The sequence below is a fragment of the Protopterus annectens genome, chromosome 12.part0, assembly GCF_019279795.1.
Source record: "Protopterus annectens isolate FY-2018-M chromosome 12.part0, PAN1.0, whole genome shotgun sequence".
Classification (NCBI taxonomy): domain Eukaryota; kingdom Metazoa; phylum Chordata; order Ceratodontiformes; family Protopteridae; genus Protopterus; species Protopterus annectens.
Genome location: NC_056746.1, coordinates 254,979,473 through 254,998,811, shown reverse-complemented (window position 1 = coordinate 254,998,811; position 19,339 = coordinate 254,979,473). Strand labels below are relative to the sequence as shown.

General features: G+C 38.5%; 1 protein-coding gene across 1 annotated transcript in view; it reads right to left on the bottom strand.

Annotated features, from left to right (window-relative positions):
- The window catches only part of LOC122816489 (ankyrin repeat and fibronectin type-III domain-containing protein 1-like), a 2,048,587-nt gene that overhangs the window by 127,986 nt on the left and 1,901,262 nt on the right, over window positions 1-19,339 (bottom strand). Inside the window, exon 17 of the mRNA XM_044089320.1 lies at window positions 3,099-3,267. Within this exon, the coding sequence (XP_043945255.1) occupies window positions 3,099-3,267 (169 nt within the window). The remainder of the gene's footprint in view (window positions 1-3,098; window positions 3,268-19,339) is intronic.

Genomic DNA, 19,339 nt, shown 5'->3' with positions numbered 1-19,339 from the left:
GAAACTGTAATGTGCCCGTATGGAAAAAGTACACAGGTGTGACCTAACAGAAGTGATTGGTACAGTAACACCTTTCCAAGATCAATTTACATTCCGCCACCCTCACTCCCCCTCCCCCAAACAGCAAACCACTACACAAACAATCCTAAATCCTATATCCTATAAAGCCACCAGCATTAAATCCTCCCAAAAATAGTCTGCGGTGGGCCAAGACCTCTATTTTCTTTAATAGTCAGTCACTGACTGCAGTAGATTTGGGCTCTTGTACATCTCATTGACCACCATTATTCACACTCACACATATTCAACAATGAAGAGAAAAACTGATTTATCTGACTCTGGCTAAATTATCTGGTTATCTTTCATGAGTCATTCTTAATGCTTTTATGGTATGTTTGTAAACCACTAAGCACTCACCCCCATCTATGTTGCTGGCACTATGTTTTCCCAGAAGACAGTATACATACATCATTAGTCCAAAGTTGGTTTGTTTCTCTGTGTAGTTCCCAAAAGTTTGTCTAGTTGTATCATTTTGTTCTTGTGTGATAAATGGATCCAACTTTAATTATATCACCCATCCTATCAGTTACTTGTACTTCAAGATTTTTTTCCTTAATTTATCACCCCCATTGAGTATATTTCCAAGACCTAAAGAGATTAACTACTGGGAAATTAATGACACTTGGGCTATCAGAACTAAACAGTACACAGTTCCATTTCCAAATTCCTTAAGAGGTTATGCTAATCAACATTCACTATATAAATGCAAGCAAATGTTTCAATAGAAATTCCAACAGTGCACAGATGTTTACCAACTTGTTAAAGTAAGCAATTATCTGTTTTGGTTTCAGTCTTCTATAGCCAACACATTCAAGTGATTCTAAGTAGGAGAGGAATATATTTATGATCTATCATTACTCTGAAGTACTCATGTTTCTGCCCAGTAGAAGTATAAAAGGATGATGACCCTCACTGGAAAAGTGAAGGTCACTGTTGATGCAGAAACCCCAGAAGCAATTTCATACCCCTAAAGTGTGCTATGCATTTCTAGCCCTTGTTACTTCTGTATTTCAATGCAACAGATGTGCAGTTTTCATGAATTATACCTCAGTATGCCCTTGTGTCTACTTAATGTTCAAAATGTCTTGCGCATCTAGGAATAGCCCTGGATGACTATTGACTACAACCTGATTGATTTTTTTTGGTACAACTTGCTATTGTTAAATCTGAGACACTCCGAAGAGATTGTAGTCTTGTGTAGACTAAGGCTGTGCTCACTAATAATCTTAGTAGGTGAGATATGAACCTTTTCCCATTGGCGTGAAAAATGTGGCTTGTCTGAAACAAGCTTTGTCTTGCCAGACAATCTCAAGCATTCTTTGAATCAGTAATGAAATCCCCAACCTTTGCCAACTTGGATTTACATATCTCACTAGTTCAAGTTAAACACAGTTATTGTAAACATCCTGTTCTCCTTGGATGGCCTAACTGCTGCTAAATCTCGGTTAATATCTGCAAAAAACAAGTAAAATGTTAGTTCAAAGAGAGAACAGGTATCTTGCTAAGAGCACTGCAACTGAAGTTTAACTGACTGGAGTTTACTGGCTGTGCCCTACACTGGTGCTTAGAGACCACCATTGGTCAACATATGATTTGTTATTCACCCAACAGACTGACATTATAGTGGTGATGGTACCAAATTAAATAGAACTGCTTTCTTCTCATTTGTTTTGTTGAAGTGTATTCCAGTCTGTTAGCTTCACTGGACTTTTTTCCCTAATCTTGTAAAATAACTATAGGAGAGTGTCATACAAGGAAATATCTTTAGGACAGTAATAGTCACACTGTGGAACTGTTTTTGTATATATAACACTAATGATCAAATGTGTTCTGTGGCACCAAGCTTTTTTGCTTTGATGTGTGGTGAGTTAAAAAATAAAAAAAATGTGACCTAAGGAAAAGTAAATGAACAAGAAGGACAGACTATTCCTGTTATTAATTAATCAAACTTATCTATGGTTATGTTAGCTGTTATTTATTTTTTAGTATGCAGAATGAAAATATTCAGATATTATACCCTGGCCATTCAGTCTGATGTGGATGATTTAATTAAACTATGCAGTCTGCTGTACATTTCTTTTATTAATGAAGGCACTTTAGAGTATCTGCCAGAAACAAGAACCCTAAGCTATAGCTGCATGAGTAGAAGGGAGGACCTGGTTGAGTCATGTGACATAACTGCATCTTTCTTACCTGCAGCAATTAAATGTCACCTTCTTTTATGAAAATTATTGTTTCAGACTACTGTAAGCACTTTGGTTAGCTGCCCTCTGTGCTGTCCAATATACTGAACATTTTTTCATCAGCTAAAAAAAAGTACTGAATTAGCTCTGGAAATGAAGGGAAAGTTATAAAACCTTAAGAAGAGAGGTAAGACTGCCTGTCTGAAGAATGGCATAACTGAGTGCATCTTTCAGCCTGAATCTTATAGCACACTTTTCACAACAAACTTTGATATGCTTGTTTAATTAATGCTTCACCTTAATAATATACATATACTTTAACAGCACATCTCATTGATGTGTCTATTTTTTCAGCTGCCTTGGCCCTGCTGTTGAAAATTTCACAGTGTAAATCGTTGAAGCTTGATGAAGTTTTAGCCTGATTTGACTTGAAAAATAAACACATGCATACATACTACATAAATAATTGCACATTTGTTAGAGCATTAGAGAGAAAAAGTATATTCTTGAAAAAAAAAAACATAGGTTAATGATTACTTAACTTTGTTCTACAACTCGTCCATTCACTAAGGAAAAGAGCTGACTACCTTGATCTATATTTTTTCTTTAGCAGACATCTGCTTCATTTTTTTTTTCAGTAGCACAGTTGCAATTTTTTAATGTACAGAAGATTTTGATTCCACAGGGACGAATAAGGACATTTTGAAATATATTCTCCTGATAATAAGAATGAAGAAGTTTGTATCTTTGCATCTTAGAAAGTGCCACATTCTATGGCTCAGAGAACAAGGCATAGTCTATTCAGTGTTCTTACCCAGTTATGAAGCAGATAAAAACAAAGATTAACATACTCACCTAACTCAAATATCTGAAGTGGCAGTGTGAGGAAGCCAGAATGTGGAGTATAAGGGTTATTCTGACCAGGGGCAGTGCATACGTCATCAGATGGTGGTAACAGCAACAAAAATGAAACATGATTCCCAAACTCCAGCACTTCTTGGCTATAAAGTCGAAAGTATTTGGCCTGGAAAAGAAACAGCACTTTGGGTCAGCATTCTTATCTCAGTACAGAACAGATTCTGGTTTCAGTAGTTAACATACACTAAAATTTAACATCCTAAAACTTGCTATCCTCCCTTAGACTTCAAAGTTCTGAGCAACACATTCACTGAAAAATGCAATATGGTTGTCATGGGGATTGTTGCAGGAGGAGATTCATAATATGACTAGGCTTTGGTCCGAGGCAGACATGAGTTTTCTGGCTAGATCATACAGCAACTGGATATCCCTGGATGTCCCTAGCAGGTACAAGGATATTCTCTTACTCTGTGGCTATCAGCAAGAAGCATTGTTTTAAAAGACAGATTAATCTCCTCCATCTCCATCTCATTTTTTTTTTTGGTGAACCAGCTGAATGTTTATTATAATTAACTTGTCAGTCACTTTCAATGCTTCAAGTCTTGGAAGTGACCAGTGATCTCTCTCCATTTTTGCTTTTACAACTATTACTTTTTGTATTGTTATTCCACTTTTGGGGCATTTTTAAAGCTAACGGCATCCTCAGGAAAAAAGCAACCAACTAAATTACCACCTTAAATACTTGCTTTGCTTGGTAGAAGAGCATGGAGCAGAGAGTTGTGACTGATGCGTTGTGAGTGATGCACTGCATTTAACAAGAAAACTTCATTAAAAATTGGAAACAATAAAAGTTTTCATCTAATTTAGGCAGCTTCTCTGGGTTATATTTTGACTAATCAATAGCAGTTTCAGTGAAAGCAAGTAAAATGAGAGCCTTTCAATGAATCTACTTCCATCGAACCTCAGACATAAACTTTTCATGCAGGGAGAACACCTCACCACACCCCCAAACTTGCATTACCAACTCTGAGGTCACCCAGTAATTGAGAAAGATGATTACTGTACTGCTGATTAAAGTAGTTTTGGTGATTTATTTATCTTTGTTGAAACTAAAACCAATGATTGGGAAAACCCAAATTATTGTGTGGGGGGCATCTGATGGAAGAAATAACAAGTGAAAAAAGCTGCGTTCCTTACAAAGAATGTACCTAAAATAATACCTAAAATGGGCAGATCCAAGTCTTAGGAAGGAGATCCTTTTTCCTAATGTCATTTCCCAGTGATCGAAGGCGGCGGTGTTTAAGGAAAATTTATCTTGTATGGCATAGAAGACTCACCAACTACCAAATGATCTTTTGGCAGATGATTTTCTGACTTTGACAAAACAGCAATCCAGGACCACCACAGCTTCAGATAGGAAAACTTTAATAAAAAGTTAGCGCTTTCATGCCAATAACTCGGCACTTCTTCAGACAAAATACAAAGAAAAAGAACAACTCTTTATAATACAAGCAATTAATCAATTTAACAATTTATGTTCTCTTAATAAAGGCTTTAAAGCACATAGGCATTAAGTCCAGGACTTCTATGTGCCTACAACTTCATAATCCATTTACTTTCAGCTTTTTCATAGGTTCATAGGTTCATACTAGACTATCTGCCCTGGGGCAATTATAAGCCTAGCCCGATTCTGTATGGCTTACGCCACCCCTTGATTTGAGTATACTGTGCCCTTTTTAAGGTTTAGTTTACTGTGCCTCTGTCTAATAGTGACACGGGAGTAATCCCTGGGACAAACCTACAATCCCCCATCCACCTATCGAGATTCTTCTTGAAGAGATTCAGTGAGGTGCTCTGCCTCACATGAACTGGAATTCTATTCCAGAGCGAAGGGAGCCTCTGGGTTATGAACCTGTCCCTCCAGCAAGTTCTATTTATTTCTGTGCTGAGGTTCAAGTCCCTCGAGCGTGTGGCTCTAAGGGATTTAGATTTACTGAGGTGGAGCATGTCCATTAATTCTGGATTTGACATAGCTTTGTATGTCAGGCATAGATCGCCTCGAAGTAGGCAGTATGCATCTGAATAGAGCTGGAGTTTTTTTAACCGAGCAGCATATGGCATCTGTTTGAGACCCTTGATCCTCTTGGTGAGATACTTTTGGGGTCTTTCTAATTGCTGCAGGTGTCGGGTAAGGTACATCCCAAAAGGGGCATTGTATTCTATGATGGGCCTGATGAGGGATGAATAAAGGGGCACAATTACCTCTCTTGATCTAGATGTGAAACCCTTCGTGATGAGGTGGGCTATGTAGAAGGTCTTTCTAACCACTTTGGCAATGTGGTTTTCAAAGGAGAGATTGCTATCAACTTGGGTCCTCAGGTCCCTAAGAACTTTCTCTGTACTTAATGGGTTTCCGCCTATGTGGTAATTTGTGGGCACATTGTTTTTGCCAAAGGGTATGACTATACATTTTTTGGCATTTAGCTTTAAACCATGGCGCTGGCACCAGTTATCTGTCTCTGTGAGACCTTTTTGAAGGATGTTTGTGTCAGCTGGAGAGTTGATTATGGCGCCCAGTTTGCAGTCATCTGTGAACTTGGTGAGCCATAGTCCTTCCACATTTGCCTGTACCTCGGAAAAGTATATACCGAACAAGAGTGGTCCCAGGACAGAACCCTGTGGGACGCCACTTGTGACCGGTTTTGAGTCTGGCTCCAGCAACTCTCAATATATGGGTTCTGTCTTTGAGCCAGTTTGTGACCCATCTTGTGACATAGGGGTTTATATTTAAGCTGGATAGCTTATCTATGATGCCCGAGTGGGGTATTGTGTCAAATGCCTTTGCAAGGTCCAGATAGGCTGTGTGGACTACCTTCCCTTCATCTATAGCTTTGTTGACTGTTTTGAAGAAGTCAACCAGGTTCAAAAGGCAGGATCTGCCTTTGACAAAGCCGAACTGGGTAGGATCTAGTGTCTGTAGGTCCCCAATGTCTTTGTTTATGAGCTCCATTATGATCCTCTCCATAGCCTTGCAGACTAAGCTAGTCAGGCTTATGGGGCGATAGTTTCCAGGGTCCGTAGAGGCTCCACCTTTGTGGAGTGGGACCACTGTTGCTGTACGCCATTCTGTGGGCACATATCCTGTAGTGAGGCTGAGATTGTATAGCTGTTTTATTTGAGGGATTAGTTCCTCTTGGAGTTCATGTAGGATGCAACCTGGGACGCCATCTGGTCCCATGGAAGCAGTGTTTTTTGCTTTGGAGAGGGCAGCCTTCACCTGAGCATCTGAGATGTTTGGGAGGCAGCCTTCTGCCGGGATAGATACTTGCTCTTTAGGGGGGGAGGGGGTGGAGAAGTTTGCACTGAACCTGTCTGCCAGGATATTGGCGATGTCTGTGGGTTCAGTGTATTTTTGTCGCTTAGAATCAACTCAGAACAAGTTTGGGAGTTGCATCCCAGGTTTCTAACATAACTGAAAAAGCCTTATGATTGTCTTTGGTGTCCTGTGCAATTTTCTCTCGAAGCTGGCCTTGGAGGATTTTATGAGGGATCGTGATTTTTGCTAGTACTGATCAGAGATGCCTTCCCTATTAGAGATTTTGCTCTATCATGTAGTAGCTTCCTCCTTCTGTTGTACAGTTTATTTATGGCAGGGGTCCACCAGACTGGATGCCTGCCTTTGGATGATTGGGTCTTGGTTTTGTTTGGGATAGCATGATCCATGCATTCCTGGAGATGTCCGTAGAATGCACTTGTATAGGATTCTGCAGTTTGGGCCGTAGTTTCCACTGGCCCTGGGGCCTTGAAGGATTCCACTTCAGTTTTGAGAAGTGAGAAGTTCGCTTTTGAGAAGTTTTTCACTGTGGTTTTCTGGGCTGGGGGTGGGGTTGGGATGTGGACATCCAGTGAAATTAATTTATGGTCTGATCTTACCAATGAGGGATATACTGCTGGTGTGGAGCATAGAGTCCCCATGTTGGTAATGATCAGGTCTAGTATGTTGTCTCCTCTTGTGGGAGTGGTGACTAGTTGTTCCATAGCATTTGAGTTTATAATTTCCAGGAACCTTTGGGCTAAGGTGCTGGGGCTTGAGTAGTGTTCCCAGTCAATGTTTGGGTAGTTGAAGTCACCCAATATAATGGTGTTCGGAGAGATCTTCATGTTCTCCAATGTTTTCAGGAAAGCCGAGTGGGATTCCTGACTTTGAGAGGGTGGTCTGTAGGATGCTATAAACTGAAAAGCAGTCTTGCCCACTGTTAGTTGCACATGGATGGTCTCCGATACTTCATGCAATGCCACTAACCTGGAGGTGTGGATATCCTTGATAAATATGGAAACGTCCCCGCCTTTTGTGGTTCGGCCCGGGTTTTGGGGCCTATAAGCATGATATGAGGTATAGCCTGGTAGAGCTGGGGTGCTCTCTGGAGCCTTGAACCAGGTTTCTGTCACTGCACAGATATCTATGTTCTCCATACTGAGGAGAGCTTCAATGCATGCATCTTGAGGTTAAGACTTCTGGCTTAGCAGCATTACCCTTAGTTTCTTGTTCCTTGTGCTGTCTATGGGGTGGGTTTGATTTTTGAGTCTTGCCTAAAAAGGCACCATGGGGTGGCAAGAGCCTTTGCCAATATCCAAAGCCCAGTGGTGACAGGTGCAAGCCGCCCCTAGCGAAGCAACGTGGCTTGTCGAGCATGTCATCCCAGGCTGACAGACACTGGATCCCCTTTGAATGACACCAAAATTTTAGCCAATTGTTAAAATCGATCATTTTGTCTTTGTACTGTGGCATCATTCTAGGTGAGGGTAAGATGCTGCTCAAGGTCAAGGTCATACCAGCCTGGGCTACATGATCAGAGAGCTCCTCTATGTCTCTTTTCATGTAGTCCAGGGAGGTACGTCTCAGGTCATTCACACCAGCATGTACAATGACTGAGTCATATTTGTATTTGCTTTGGAGTGACCTGAGTGCTTGCGTTATGTGGTGGATCCTAGCACCCGACAGGCAGCTCACCGTGACCTTCTCTTTATTCAGCCTGGTGAGCGGGATGTCAGTGTGTCTGACAATAGAGTCACCTATAACAAGAGTATCAGGTGTGTTATTCAGCCTTAAGGGCTGTGGCTGCTTGGCACACTGACTTTGTGGGTTATGTGTTGTGTGTGTTTTGTTTTGAGGTAGCGTTTGCTTGGATGTCTGCTTTGGAGGTCTCTGTTGCTTAGGTAGATTTTTATTTAAAGCCTCCGAGTATGTTTTTGTGTATTTATGTGTTTGGTTCACTGATGTGGTGGGACTATGTGATACTGGAATTGTGTTGTGTGAGGTTACCTTCTCCTCCTGACTGGTTACACCAGTTTTGAGATGAGAGAGCTCAGCCTCCAGTTTGGCTAAATAGTTGCATCTCTCACAGATATTTGAACCTGTTTGGAGGAGGAGAGGGTTGTCCGTGTACATGAGACAGTTGTAACATTGCCTCAAAATTCCCAGATTCACCAGCTGGACTGGAGAGGAAACCATTGACTGACCTTTGGACATGCTAGAGTAATATAGGGAAACTGAATTTAAGACGGACCAATAGAGGACAGGGTAATCGAGAGAGTATAAGAGTAAGTAGTGCTTATGGTTTAATAGTGCTAACTTGTAGGATTACTTAATTGGACCAGTGAAGGGCCTTAGAATGAGAATATGGTGTTTAAATTGAGAGATAGAGCAGTTCTAAGGAAAAAGTGAAGAGCAGACTTTGTGGAGCCAGGAATAGTTTAAACCCAATTAGGCGGCGCTGCCCGCTGTTGCGCTATGCACAAATCCGCGCAAAACCGCGCAAAAGAGGGTTTTAAGAGAGGAAGATGAAGGAGTTTTGGAATTGACCCAAAATGGCCAATAAAACTACAGTTTCAAGTCAGTAACCACTCCCACAGGGGCAGGCAGGCTGCTCAATGTTTTTCACTGCCACTGATCAACAGAGAGACTTCCCTTTAGCCCAAGCAAAAAATGGCCTCACAGAAACCTACAAACAGTTCAAGAACAGCAAGCCTGTAACTGAACTTTTTTAAATCTCAGAAAAGTGGGAAAAAAGCAAGATTTCTTTTGTTTGTTTTGGTTTTTTTCAGAGATAGCAGAGGTTCACAAGTATCAACAAGTTATAACAGTGCAGTAAATGACCCCACACAAGAGTGCTAGGCCAAAGACAGATAAAATGCAAGTTTTGAGAAAAAAACGATTTTAAAAATAAGTGCAAACAGAAAATTCAGTAAACAGCTCTAGGTTGTGCTCTAAATACAGTTACTAATGCAGAAATCAAGTTTAACAAGCCAGAAAATGCTCAAAATATGTGGCTATGCAGAAAAACTTAGCAAATAAACAGAGGAAAAATACTTAAAATCTCAAAAGTGGCTCCTTTCTTCTCTCAGCGTTTTCTCCTCTTGGTGGGTGCTTCACCAACAGCCAACAAGTCTGAAAAGATGCCAAAACCACGAGGCAACCAGGTTTTAAGAGAGGAAGATGAAGGAGTTTTGGAATTGACCCAAAATGACCAATAAAACTACAGTTTCAAGTCAGTAACCACTCCCACAGGGGCAGGCAGGCTGCTCAATGTTTTTCACTGCCACTGATCAACAGATAGACTTCCCTTTAGCCCAAGCAAAAAATAGCCTCACAGAAACTTACAAACAGTTCAAGAACAGCAAGCCTGTAACTGAACATTTTTAAATCTCAGAAAAGTGGGAAAAAAGCAAGATTTTTTTTTTTTTGTTTTTTCAGAGATAGCAGAGCTTCACAAGTATCAACAAGTTATAACAGTGCAGTAAATGACCCCACACAAGAGTGCTAGGCCAAAGACAGATAAAATGCAAGTTTTGAGAAAAAAACGATTTTAAAAATAAGTGCAAACAGGAAATTCAGTAAACAGCTCTAGGTTGTGCTCTAAATACAGTTACTAATGCAAAAGTGTTTAAATCACCACCCCTTTTGTTAACATAAAACCCCTGTAATACTAAAAAACAGAAAGAATGATCTTTAAAAACTTGAACATGCCTATACAGAGCATCGCTGTCATCTTTATTTCTTATATAACCAACATGCTCTAAAATCCCTTCCATTAAAGTCCTAATGGTTTGCCTAAATAAAACAACAGCATTTTGTGCATGAAGCAATATATATAAGGTGTTTACTAGTGCAGTCTGCATAAAACCTAGGGTTAAAACCAAAAACAAAACCATTAGATGGATCTGTAAATGTTTTAGTGTCTGAAATGTGTTGACATGCAGTACAATTCCTGCACATAGAAGTACCCAATCTATCAGAAAGAGATAAGGCAGCACTCCTTTTACCATAACAAAGCTGCCTTTTGAGAGACATACCATTCGTAAAACAAAATTGTGGAATAACACCTACAACATCAGAAACAGAAATATCTGAGGTGAGTACGGGCCAATTCTTGCATATCACATCACAAATATCCCCAGTGTTACTAGTAAAAGTAATTACCAGTCTAACATAATTCCTGTTGAATACTCTAGTCCTAACACTGTGATTATCTTTTTTAGAAAAAAATGGTCTGGCTGAACCAGACCTAACTTCTCTCACATTATCCATAGCTGAATTAACCTATCTGGCAGAATAACCTCATACTTGTAATTCTTGTTGCAATGTACCTAAAGCTGTATTGAATGTCTCATTACTGGTATGTAATCCTGAAGTCCTAAAGACTTGATTCCTAGCTATGTTCGTATGTGCAGGATGCATACTATTGCGATGAAGTAAAGTATTCCTTCTACAGGTTTTCCTAAACACTGCGGTTTGTAACCCACTAACATCTTTATATAAATAAACATCTAAAAAATCTATACATGTCACATGTGCATTAACAGTAAAGCACAAAAAGTTGGTCGTGGACTCAAGGTAGCTAACAAATGAATCCAGCTCAGAAATAGTCCCAGCCCATAAAAAAAAAATATCATCCACAAATCTCCTAAAAAAACTTCAGTTGTGATAAGTATCCATGGACAGAGAAAACAAATTGCTCTTCCCAGTTAGCCATTACAAGGTTGGTGTAGCTATTGGCACAAGATGTACCCATAACCACTCCAACTTTCTGCAAATATATGCACTCCTCAAACATGAAGGCATTGTTCAACAAGATAATATCTTACATCACCCATTACCCGAAACAATGGGTCTTAAGGGTTGGTCACTACTGTTCTTAAGTACCTTAGGTAACCCATGAATCACAGGTAAAAGGGGGAACTCAACAGTAAAGTAATCATATAAGTCTGGATCTATCATACTATTCATAAGCAAATCATACAATTCGTCACGTACATATTGAATCAACCTTTTCAAAGAGGCAGGTTGCAATTTCACATAGATACATTCATCAGACAGCATAGTAAACATCTTCTGTATACACGACACCTTATCAAACACAACAATGCCCCCCCCCCTTATCAGCAGGTCTAATTTGAATATTATCATTCTCTCTTAACATTTTCAGAGCATCTCTTTCAGTATGAGTCAGATTCACAAAATACTTATTACATTGAGAACCACATTCTGCATATAAACTAATAATATCTTGTTCACATTTATTCAAAAACAACTCTATAGATGTTAAAAACCTGGGACAAAACACACTTGGTTTCTTATATAAATTAACACCACTGTCAGCAGGAGAATGGTTTTTAACATGATACTACGAGCAAATAAACAGTTGTAACATAATTTCAACAGGATCTGCTTTAAAGGCAGGTATAAAAGAAAGTCCATGGTTTAAAGCACTAACCTGCTCAGCTGTAAGCTGAACAGAAGAAAGGTTGAAAACTAATGTGTTCTTGGCTGCTACCAATCCTGTTTCTTCTTTCCTCTTCTCTCTCCATGGTGGAAAATCCTTGATGGCCACTGGCAACAATAGAAAAGGAGTTGGTGTCACTACGGGACTTGCTGAATGTTTACGTTTAGCTCCTTGGCTCTCAATTGCATCCGCAGACATCCAAGCTACTATCTCAGCTGAAACAGAGGCCCCTAGGGCTTCTGATGATGTCATTACTCTCACAGACGGCAAAGAGATGTGGCTAGCCTCTCGTTCAGAAGATTGACAAGCAGTTTCATTCACAATTATTGAAGGGGCATGCCTATCAGCAACAGAAGCTACATTCAACGTAAAACTCTTGTTTTTATTAACATTAGGTTTTCACTCAAAACATTACTGTCATCTTTCGGACAAACAAAAATATGGCCTTTACTAAAGTCAGCAAAGTCACAATTCAATTTTTTACCCTTCAGTGCTTTCAGTTTATTTTCATAAACCGACACATTAGTAAAAAAAATCTCAGCAAGTCTCATCATATACAAGTCAGGTACATCTCTCAAAGTCATTTCTTTAAGGAGCACATCAACTTCTTTGGGCAAATCATCCTCCATAGGTTTAAAAAAGTTAATTAGTAGGTGCATATAGTTAGAACTAAGCTCTATATTTAACTCCTGCCACTTCCGTAGCAGGTCTGGATAAGCAGTTCCTTGTGTAGGCATCTGCAGTACCCTTAAGCCTCTGGGCACCACCTTAAAATGCAGACAGGCTTCAAAATGAAGTCATTGCCATTGATATTGTTTAAGTCTATATAAAGTATTCTCAACATCTTTAAGTTTATTGGCAAAAAACTCAGAATCAATAACACTCATTTCTTCCGGAACCTCTCTATCCCCTAAATGCAGGGCAAATAAAGGGTTCTTCTCAACATGTATCAAATGTTGCAATGTCCTCATGGAAATAGTCTGCTCACCACTAGCAGGTCTATAGCCCAGTTCAAGGTCAAAACCATCAGCCATGTCTGCCAAAAGTAACGAACAAGAGAAAAATGTAGACTATAAAATGATACCAAGGCAGCAAAGATCCCAGCAAGGCAAACAGCGTACAATGACAAAACAGCAATCCAGGACGACCACAGCTTCAGATAGGAAAACTTTAAAAAAAATAGCTAGGCCAACCTTGTAATGGCTAACTGGGAAGAGGAATTTGTTTTCTCTGTCCACGGGTACTCATCACAACTGAAGTTTTTTAGGAGATTTGTGGACGATATTTTCTTTTTATGGGATGCGACTATTTCTGAGCTGGATTCATTTGTTAGCTACTTTGAGTCCACCTTTTGGAAATTTTGAAATTGCAACCTGCCTCTTTGAAAAGGTTGATTTATTATGTAACCAAAAGTAAGCAGAATCCAAGCCAAAAGTACTAGTAACCACCTACACAATAATTACATACTAGTTGCAACCTATCAGGATGCTTCAATTGAATTTAAAACAGCGAAATCATTTTTGTTTTTTTTTGAATTATTCATTCATGATTAATTCAAATATTCATGAGTACTTCATTTTCATTTAAAATCATCATTCTGACAAATGTGTTCAATCAATGTTACATATATTTCTGTTTAAAAAATTTTTTAAATGTAAATATCAATAAAAAAAAGTACTATAAATACAGTTTATCCACAATAAAAAATAAAATGCAAAAATAAAAAACAAAAAAAAAAAACAAACAAAAATATATATATGTGCCTATGCATTTGAATCGTGTATTTGTCTTTATTAAACCAGTGCATTAATTTTTATTATTATTCTATTCACATCCTCACTTTCAAAAGTTTCAACTATGTACAGACACATATATATATATATATATTTATTTATTTATCTATTTATTTATTTGTTTGTTCATGCATTTGTTTTTTATTTTGGACATTAACTTTTTTAACCTGGTACATAAGTATTAAACTGTATTTAAATGACTTATTTACATGATAAAAATCTTTTTAAGAAATATATGTAACATTGATTTTAAATGAACACATTTGTCAGAATGAGGGGCGTATTTTAAATGAAGTACTCATGAATATTTAAATGAATTACTCATGAATATTTAATTCAAAAGGAAACAAAATTGATTCGCTGTTTTAAATTCAATTGAAGCATTCTGATAGGTTGCAACTAGTATGTAATTAAATAAAAATGGGTTTTTGTACAGTTGCCAGCATCTGATGAAGTCGAATGGTTTTATGACGAAAACGCACTTGTATGTGATTAAGGCGTTTATGGTGTGCTTTCAGTGTCGTGGCTCAATAAAGAACCAATTTTTGGGATATCCTGCTTCGTTTTTCCTGGCTTGTGTAGGTGATTTATTATGTACATGATGAATTGTATGATTTGCTTATGAATAGGATGATAGACCCAGACTCATATGATTATTTTACTGTTGATATCCCCATTTTACCTGTGATTTATGGGTTACCTAAGGTACATAAGAACAGCAGTGACCCACCCTTAAGACCCATTGTTTTGAGTAAGGGGTGGCTAACTGAACCCATGTCTATTTTTGTAGAGCATGATTTAAGAACTGTAGTCAATAAGATATATACTATCCTTAAAGATACACAGCATTTTTTACATGATTCATATGAATATAATTTGGTTCATGACGTTTCTAATTGTTTATTGGTCACATGATGTGAATATGCTTTTTACAGTCATACCTAATATTGAAGGTGTTGAGGCAGTGAGGTTATTTTTACATAGACATAGTGATTTTTCTCATGACATCATTTTTTTGATTTGTACATTTTTAGATATTATCTTGGAGAACAATGCCTTCATGTTTGAGGAGTGCATGTATTTGAAGAAGGTTGAAGTGGCTATGGGCACGTCTTGTGCCAATAGCTATGCCAACCTTGTAATGGCTAACTGGGAAGATGAATTTGTTTTCTCTGTCCACGGATACCCATCACAACTGAAGTTTTTAGAAGATTTGTGGACAATATTTTCTTTTTCTGGGATGGGACTATTTCTGAGCTGGATTAATTTGTTAGCTACCTTGAGTCCACGACCAGCTTTTTGCGGTTTAGTGTTAATGCACATGTGACATGTATAGATATTTTAGATGCTCATTTATATAAAGATGTTAGTGGGTTACAAACCGCAGTGTTTAGGAAAACTTGTAGAAGGAATACTTTACTTCATTACAATAGTATGCATCCTGCACATACGAACATAGCTAGGAATCAAGTCTTTAGGACTACAGGATTACATACCAGTAATGAGACATTCGATACAGCTTTAGGTACATTGCAACAAGAATTACAAGTATGAGATTATTCTGCCAGAGAGGTTAATTCAGCTATGGATAATGTGAGAGAAGTTAGGTCTGGTTCAGCCAGATCATTTTTTTCTAAAAAAGATAATCATAATGTTAGGACTAGAGTATCCAACAGGAATTATGTTAGACCAGTAATTAGTTTTACTAGTAACACTGGGGATATTTGTGATATGCAGGAATTGGCGCATACTCACCACAGATAGTTCTGTTTCTGATGTTGTAGGTGTTATGACACATTTTTGTTTTTTAAGAATGGTATGTCTCTCAAGAGGCAGCTTTGTTATGGTAAAAGGAGTGGTGCCTTATCTCTTGCTGATAGATTGGGTACTTTTATGTGCAGGAATTGTACTGCATGTCAACACATTTCAGACGCTAAGACATTTACATGCAGACTGCACTAGTAAACGTCTTATATAGCTTGCTTCATGCACAAAATGCTGTTGTTTTATGTAGGCAAAACCATTAGGACTTTAAAGGAATGGATTTTAGAACATGTTGGTTATATAAGAAATAAAGATGAGAATTGTGCTCTGTATAGGATGTTCAAGTTTTTAAAGATCATTCTTTTTGTTGTTTAGTATTACAGAGGTTTTATGTTAACAAGAGGGGTGGTGATTTGAACAATTTTATTGAGAAGGCTGAAAGTAAATGGATTATGAAGTTGCAGGCACATAGAAGTCCTGGACTTAATGCCTATGTGCCTTTAAAGCCTTTATTAAGAGAACTCAAATTGTTACATTGATTAATTGCTTGTATTATAAAGAGTTGTTCTTTTTCTTTGTATTTTGTCTGATGAAGTGCTGAGTTTTTGGCAGGAAAGCGCTAACCTTTTATTAAACTTTTCCTATCTGAAGCTGTGGTAGTCCTGGATTGCTGTTTTTGTCATTGTATGCTGTTTGCCTTGTTGGGATCTTTGCTGCCTTGGTATCGCTTTATATTCTACGATTTTCTGACTTTGTTAGGGACACCCAGGTGTCAAATATCCACGGAACAGAAATCCACTGACAGACCAAATGTGCTGTCTCACAAGCATACTAGGATTAGTCACCTGTGAGTCACATGTCTGTTCCTCAGTTGCCCAAACATCTGTCATCAGGCTTTGATTATAAGAAGTTTGTTGTGGAATATTTTCCAGATTTTGCAGAAATCAAACTTTTCTCTTCAGGGTAAAATCTTTCTACCCTCTACTGTGGTAATTACTTGTGCTAAAAAGAAAAGTTATCTTATTCTCTCTTGGAAGTGACTAGTAATCTCTCTCCATTTTGCTTTTACAACTGTTACTTTTTGTATTGTTATTTCTACTTTTGGGGCATTTTAAAGCTATCAGCATCCTCAGAAAAAAGCAACCATCTAGATTATCACCTTAAATGCTTGCTTTGCTTGGTAGAAGAACATGCAGCAGGGAGTTGTGGGTGATGAGTTGTGAGTGATGCACTGTATTTAACAAGAAAACTTCATTAAAAATAGGAAGCAATAAAAAGTTTTATCAAATTTAGGCAGCTTCTCTGGGTTATATGTTGACTAATCAATAGCAGTTTCAGTGAAAGCAAATAAACTGACAGCCTTTCAATGAAACTACTTCCATCGAACCTCAGACATAAACTTTTCTTGCAGGGAGGACACCTCCCCACACACCCCAAACTTGTATTACCAACTCTGAGGTCACACAATAGTTGAGAAAGATGAGAACTGTACTGCTGATTAAAGTAGTTTTGGTGATTTATTTGCCTTTATTGAAACTAAAACCAATGATTTGGCAAAAACAAATTATTGTGCGGGAGGCATCTGAAGGAAGAAACAACCAGTGAAAAAAGCTGCATTGCTTACAAAGAATGTACCTAAAATAATACCTAAAATGGAAATGTCCAAGTCTTAGGGAGGAGATCCTTCTTCCTAATGTCAGTTCCCAGTGATCAAAGATAGTGGTGTTTAAGGAAAATTTATCATGTATGGCATAGAAGACTCACCAACTACCAAATGATCTTTTGGAAGATGATTTTCTGACTTTGTTAGGGACACCCAAGTGCAAATATCCATGGAACAGAAATCCACTGATTGACCAACTGTGCTGTCTCACAACCATCCGAGAACTTGTCACTTGTGAGTCGCATGTCTGTTCCTCAGCTGTCCAAACATCTGTCATCAGGCTTTGATTATAAGAAGTTTGTTGTGGAATATTTTACAGATTTTGCAGAAATCACTTAATGTTTTCTCTTCAGGGTAAAAACTTTCTATCCTCTACTGTGGTAATTACTTGTGCTAAAAAAAAGGCATCTTATTCTCTCTGCATTTTCTGCATTTGAACAGTAGGCATATGTTGTGTACACAGACCTAATCCAATCTTCTTTGGGGTTTTCAGGACAAGAAAAAAGTGCCTATATTCCTAGCTGTCTCTCTGACACTTTTTTTTTTGCATTTTTGTGTCTGTTATCCAAAGGCATGTTTGAATGCACAATGCATCCTTTGCTGAAAGATTTCAACAGCCAGTTGATGAATGCCCCAAATGACAGGGGGACACTATTTGTAGACCCCTCAGTTGATATTCAAAAGATATTTTAAGAAAAGTAGAAGATCATGCAAACAATTAATGTTGTTCTGTCTTCCATTCATAGGTACTCCAGGAGTTAACCATAAAAATTCAGATCTTTTTTATGTGAAATGCATCAAACGCAGCAGTATAGACAATGAAAGCAGTATCATAAACAGCAGCAGGCTTGGAAGGACAGGAAGATAATTCTTGCAGCAGCCTGAGGCCAGGCAGAAGTTACAGTACTCAATAATATAGTAGCCAGTGAGAACTAGGGTCATCTTCTTTTCTTCTCCCCCAGCATCAAATGCCTAATGGGAGAAATTGGTTCCCTTTAACATGAGAGAATCAGATGAGGAAGGCAGTGTACGTAGGTTTCATGTGTCATTTTGCCAAATGTCCTCTCTTCAGTGTCATCCTTCATACTTCAAGAAACCAGTTACTGTGCACCTTAACAATTACATCACAGTTAGTGGAATTTGTAGTGGAATTTCAAGCAATTTAGCTAGTTTCAGCTACTACACTTAATATTAGTCAAAAGGCTGAGAAGAAGGTAGATATTTCTCCAAATTACTGCTAGTTCCAAAAAAGGAGGATCAGTGGAGGCCAGTTTTTGGAACACTCAGATCTGAATACGTTTATACAATTTAGCAAATTCAAAATGGTGGAACTACAGGTTCTGCTCCATTGTTTATAAGAGATGCATACCATATTATCTAACACATAAATGATGCTTCCTTGCTTATTTCCATTCACAAAGCCACCCCAGTAGTTCCTCTGGCTGAAGGTGGGGGCATACTATTATCAGGTTTACCCTTATGCAGCAGTAGCATTGTTGCCTCACAGCAAGAGGTTCACCCATTCGATTCTCAGCTGGAGTGCGAGGAGTGCCTTCTGTGTGGAGTCTGCATGTCCTCCCCGTGGTTGGGTGGGTGTTTGAAAGACATGCGTAAATGGGCGTGCCTTCGTTGAAGGTTGGATGTCGAGCTGGCACCTTGGTGTTCGTGAAAAATCTACTGCCAATCATTAGTGGATCAGAGTTCTGCTGTGGAGACCCGTAACCAGGAAAAGCTCAAACAAACAACCATTGCCAGCAAGTGCCTAGTTACAGTAACTGCACATAGACGAATGAAGTGAGTACAAATATACCCATCCCTGGATGAATGGCCCAAGCCTGTTTACCTCAGAGACTATCAACAGCTCTGAACCTGGGATTCTCTTTGAACCCTTGGATGTCAGATCTTTCCCATTCTCATGAAAAAAAAGTGTTTGGGGGATATCCTGTATGCAGTTGAATTGTAAAGTATTCATCAAGTGACTGAAGAGACCTTGCTGAATGTTCTATGTTACATGACATCCTCATACTGATGATTTCCAATGTTACAGACATCTGTGTAAAATTAATGGCACTGAAGAAGCTTTGAAACTAAAACTCCAAACAATTAGATTAGACCCTCCCCTTGATATCAGCCATGGTGAAGGAATTCCCATGTTAGTGTAGTCGTATTTCATTAAACCCAAGACTCCTTTTCCTTCTTCTGGTCTCAGACCAGAGACTGGCAACAGATGCATTG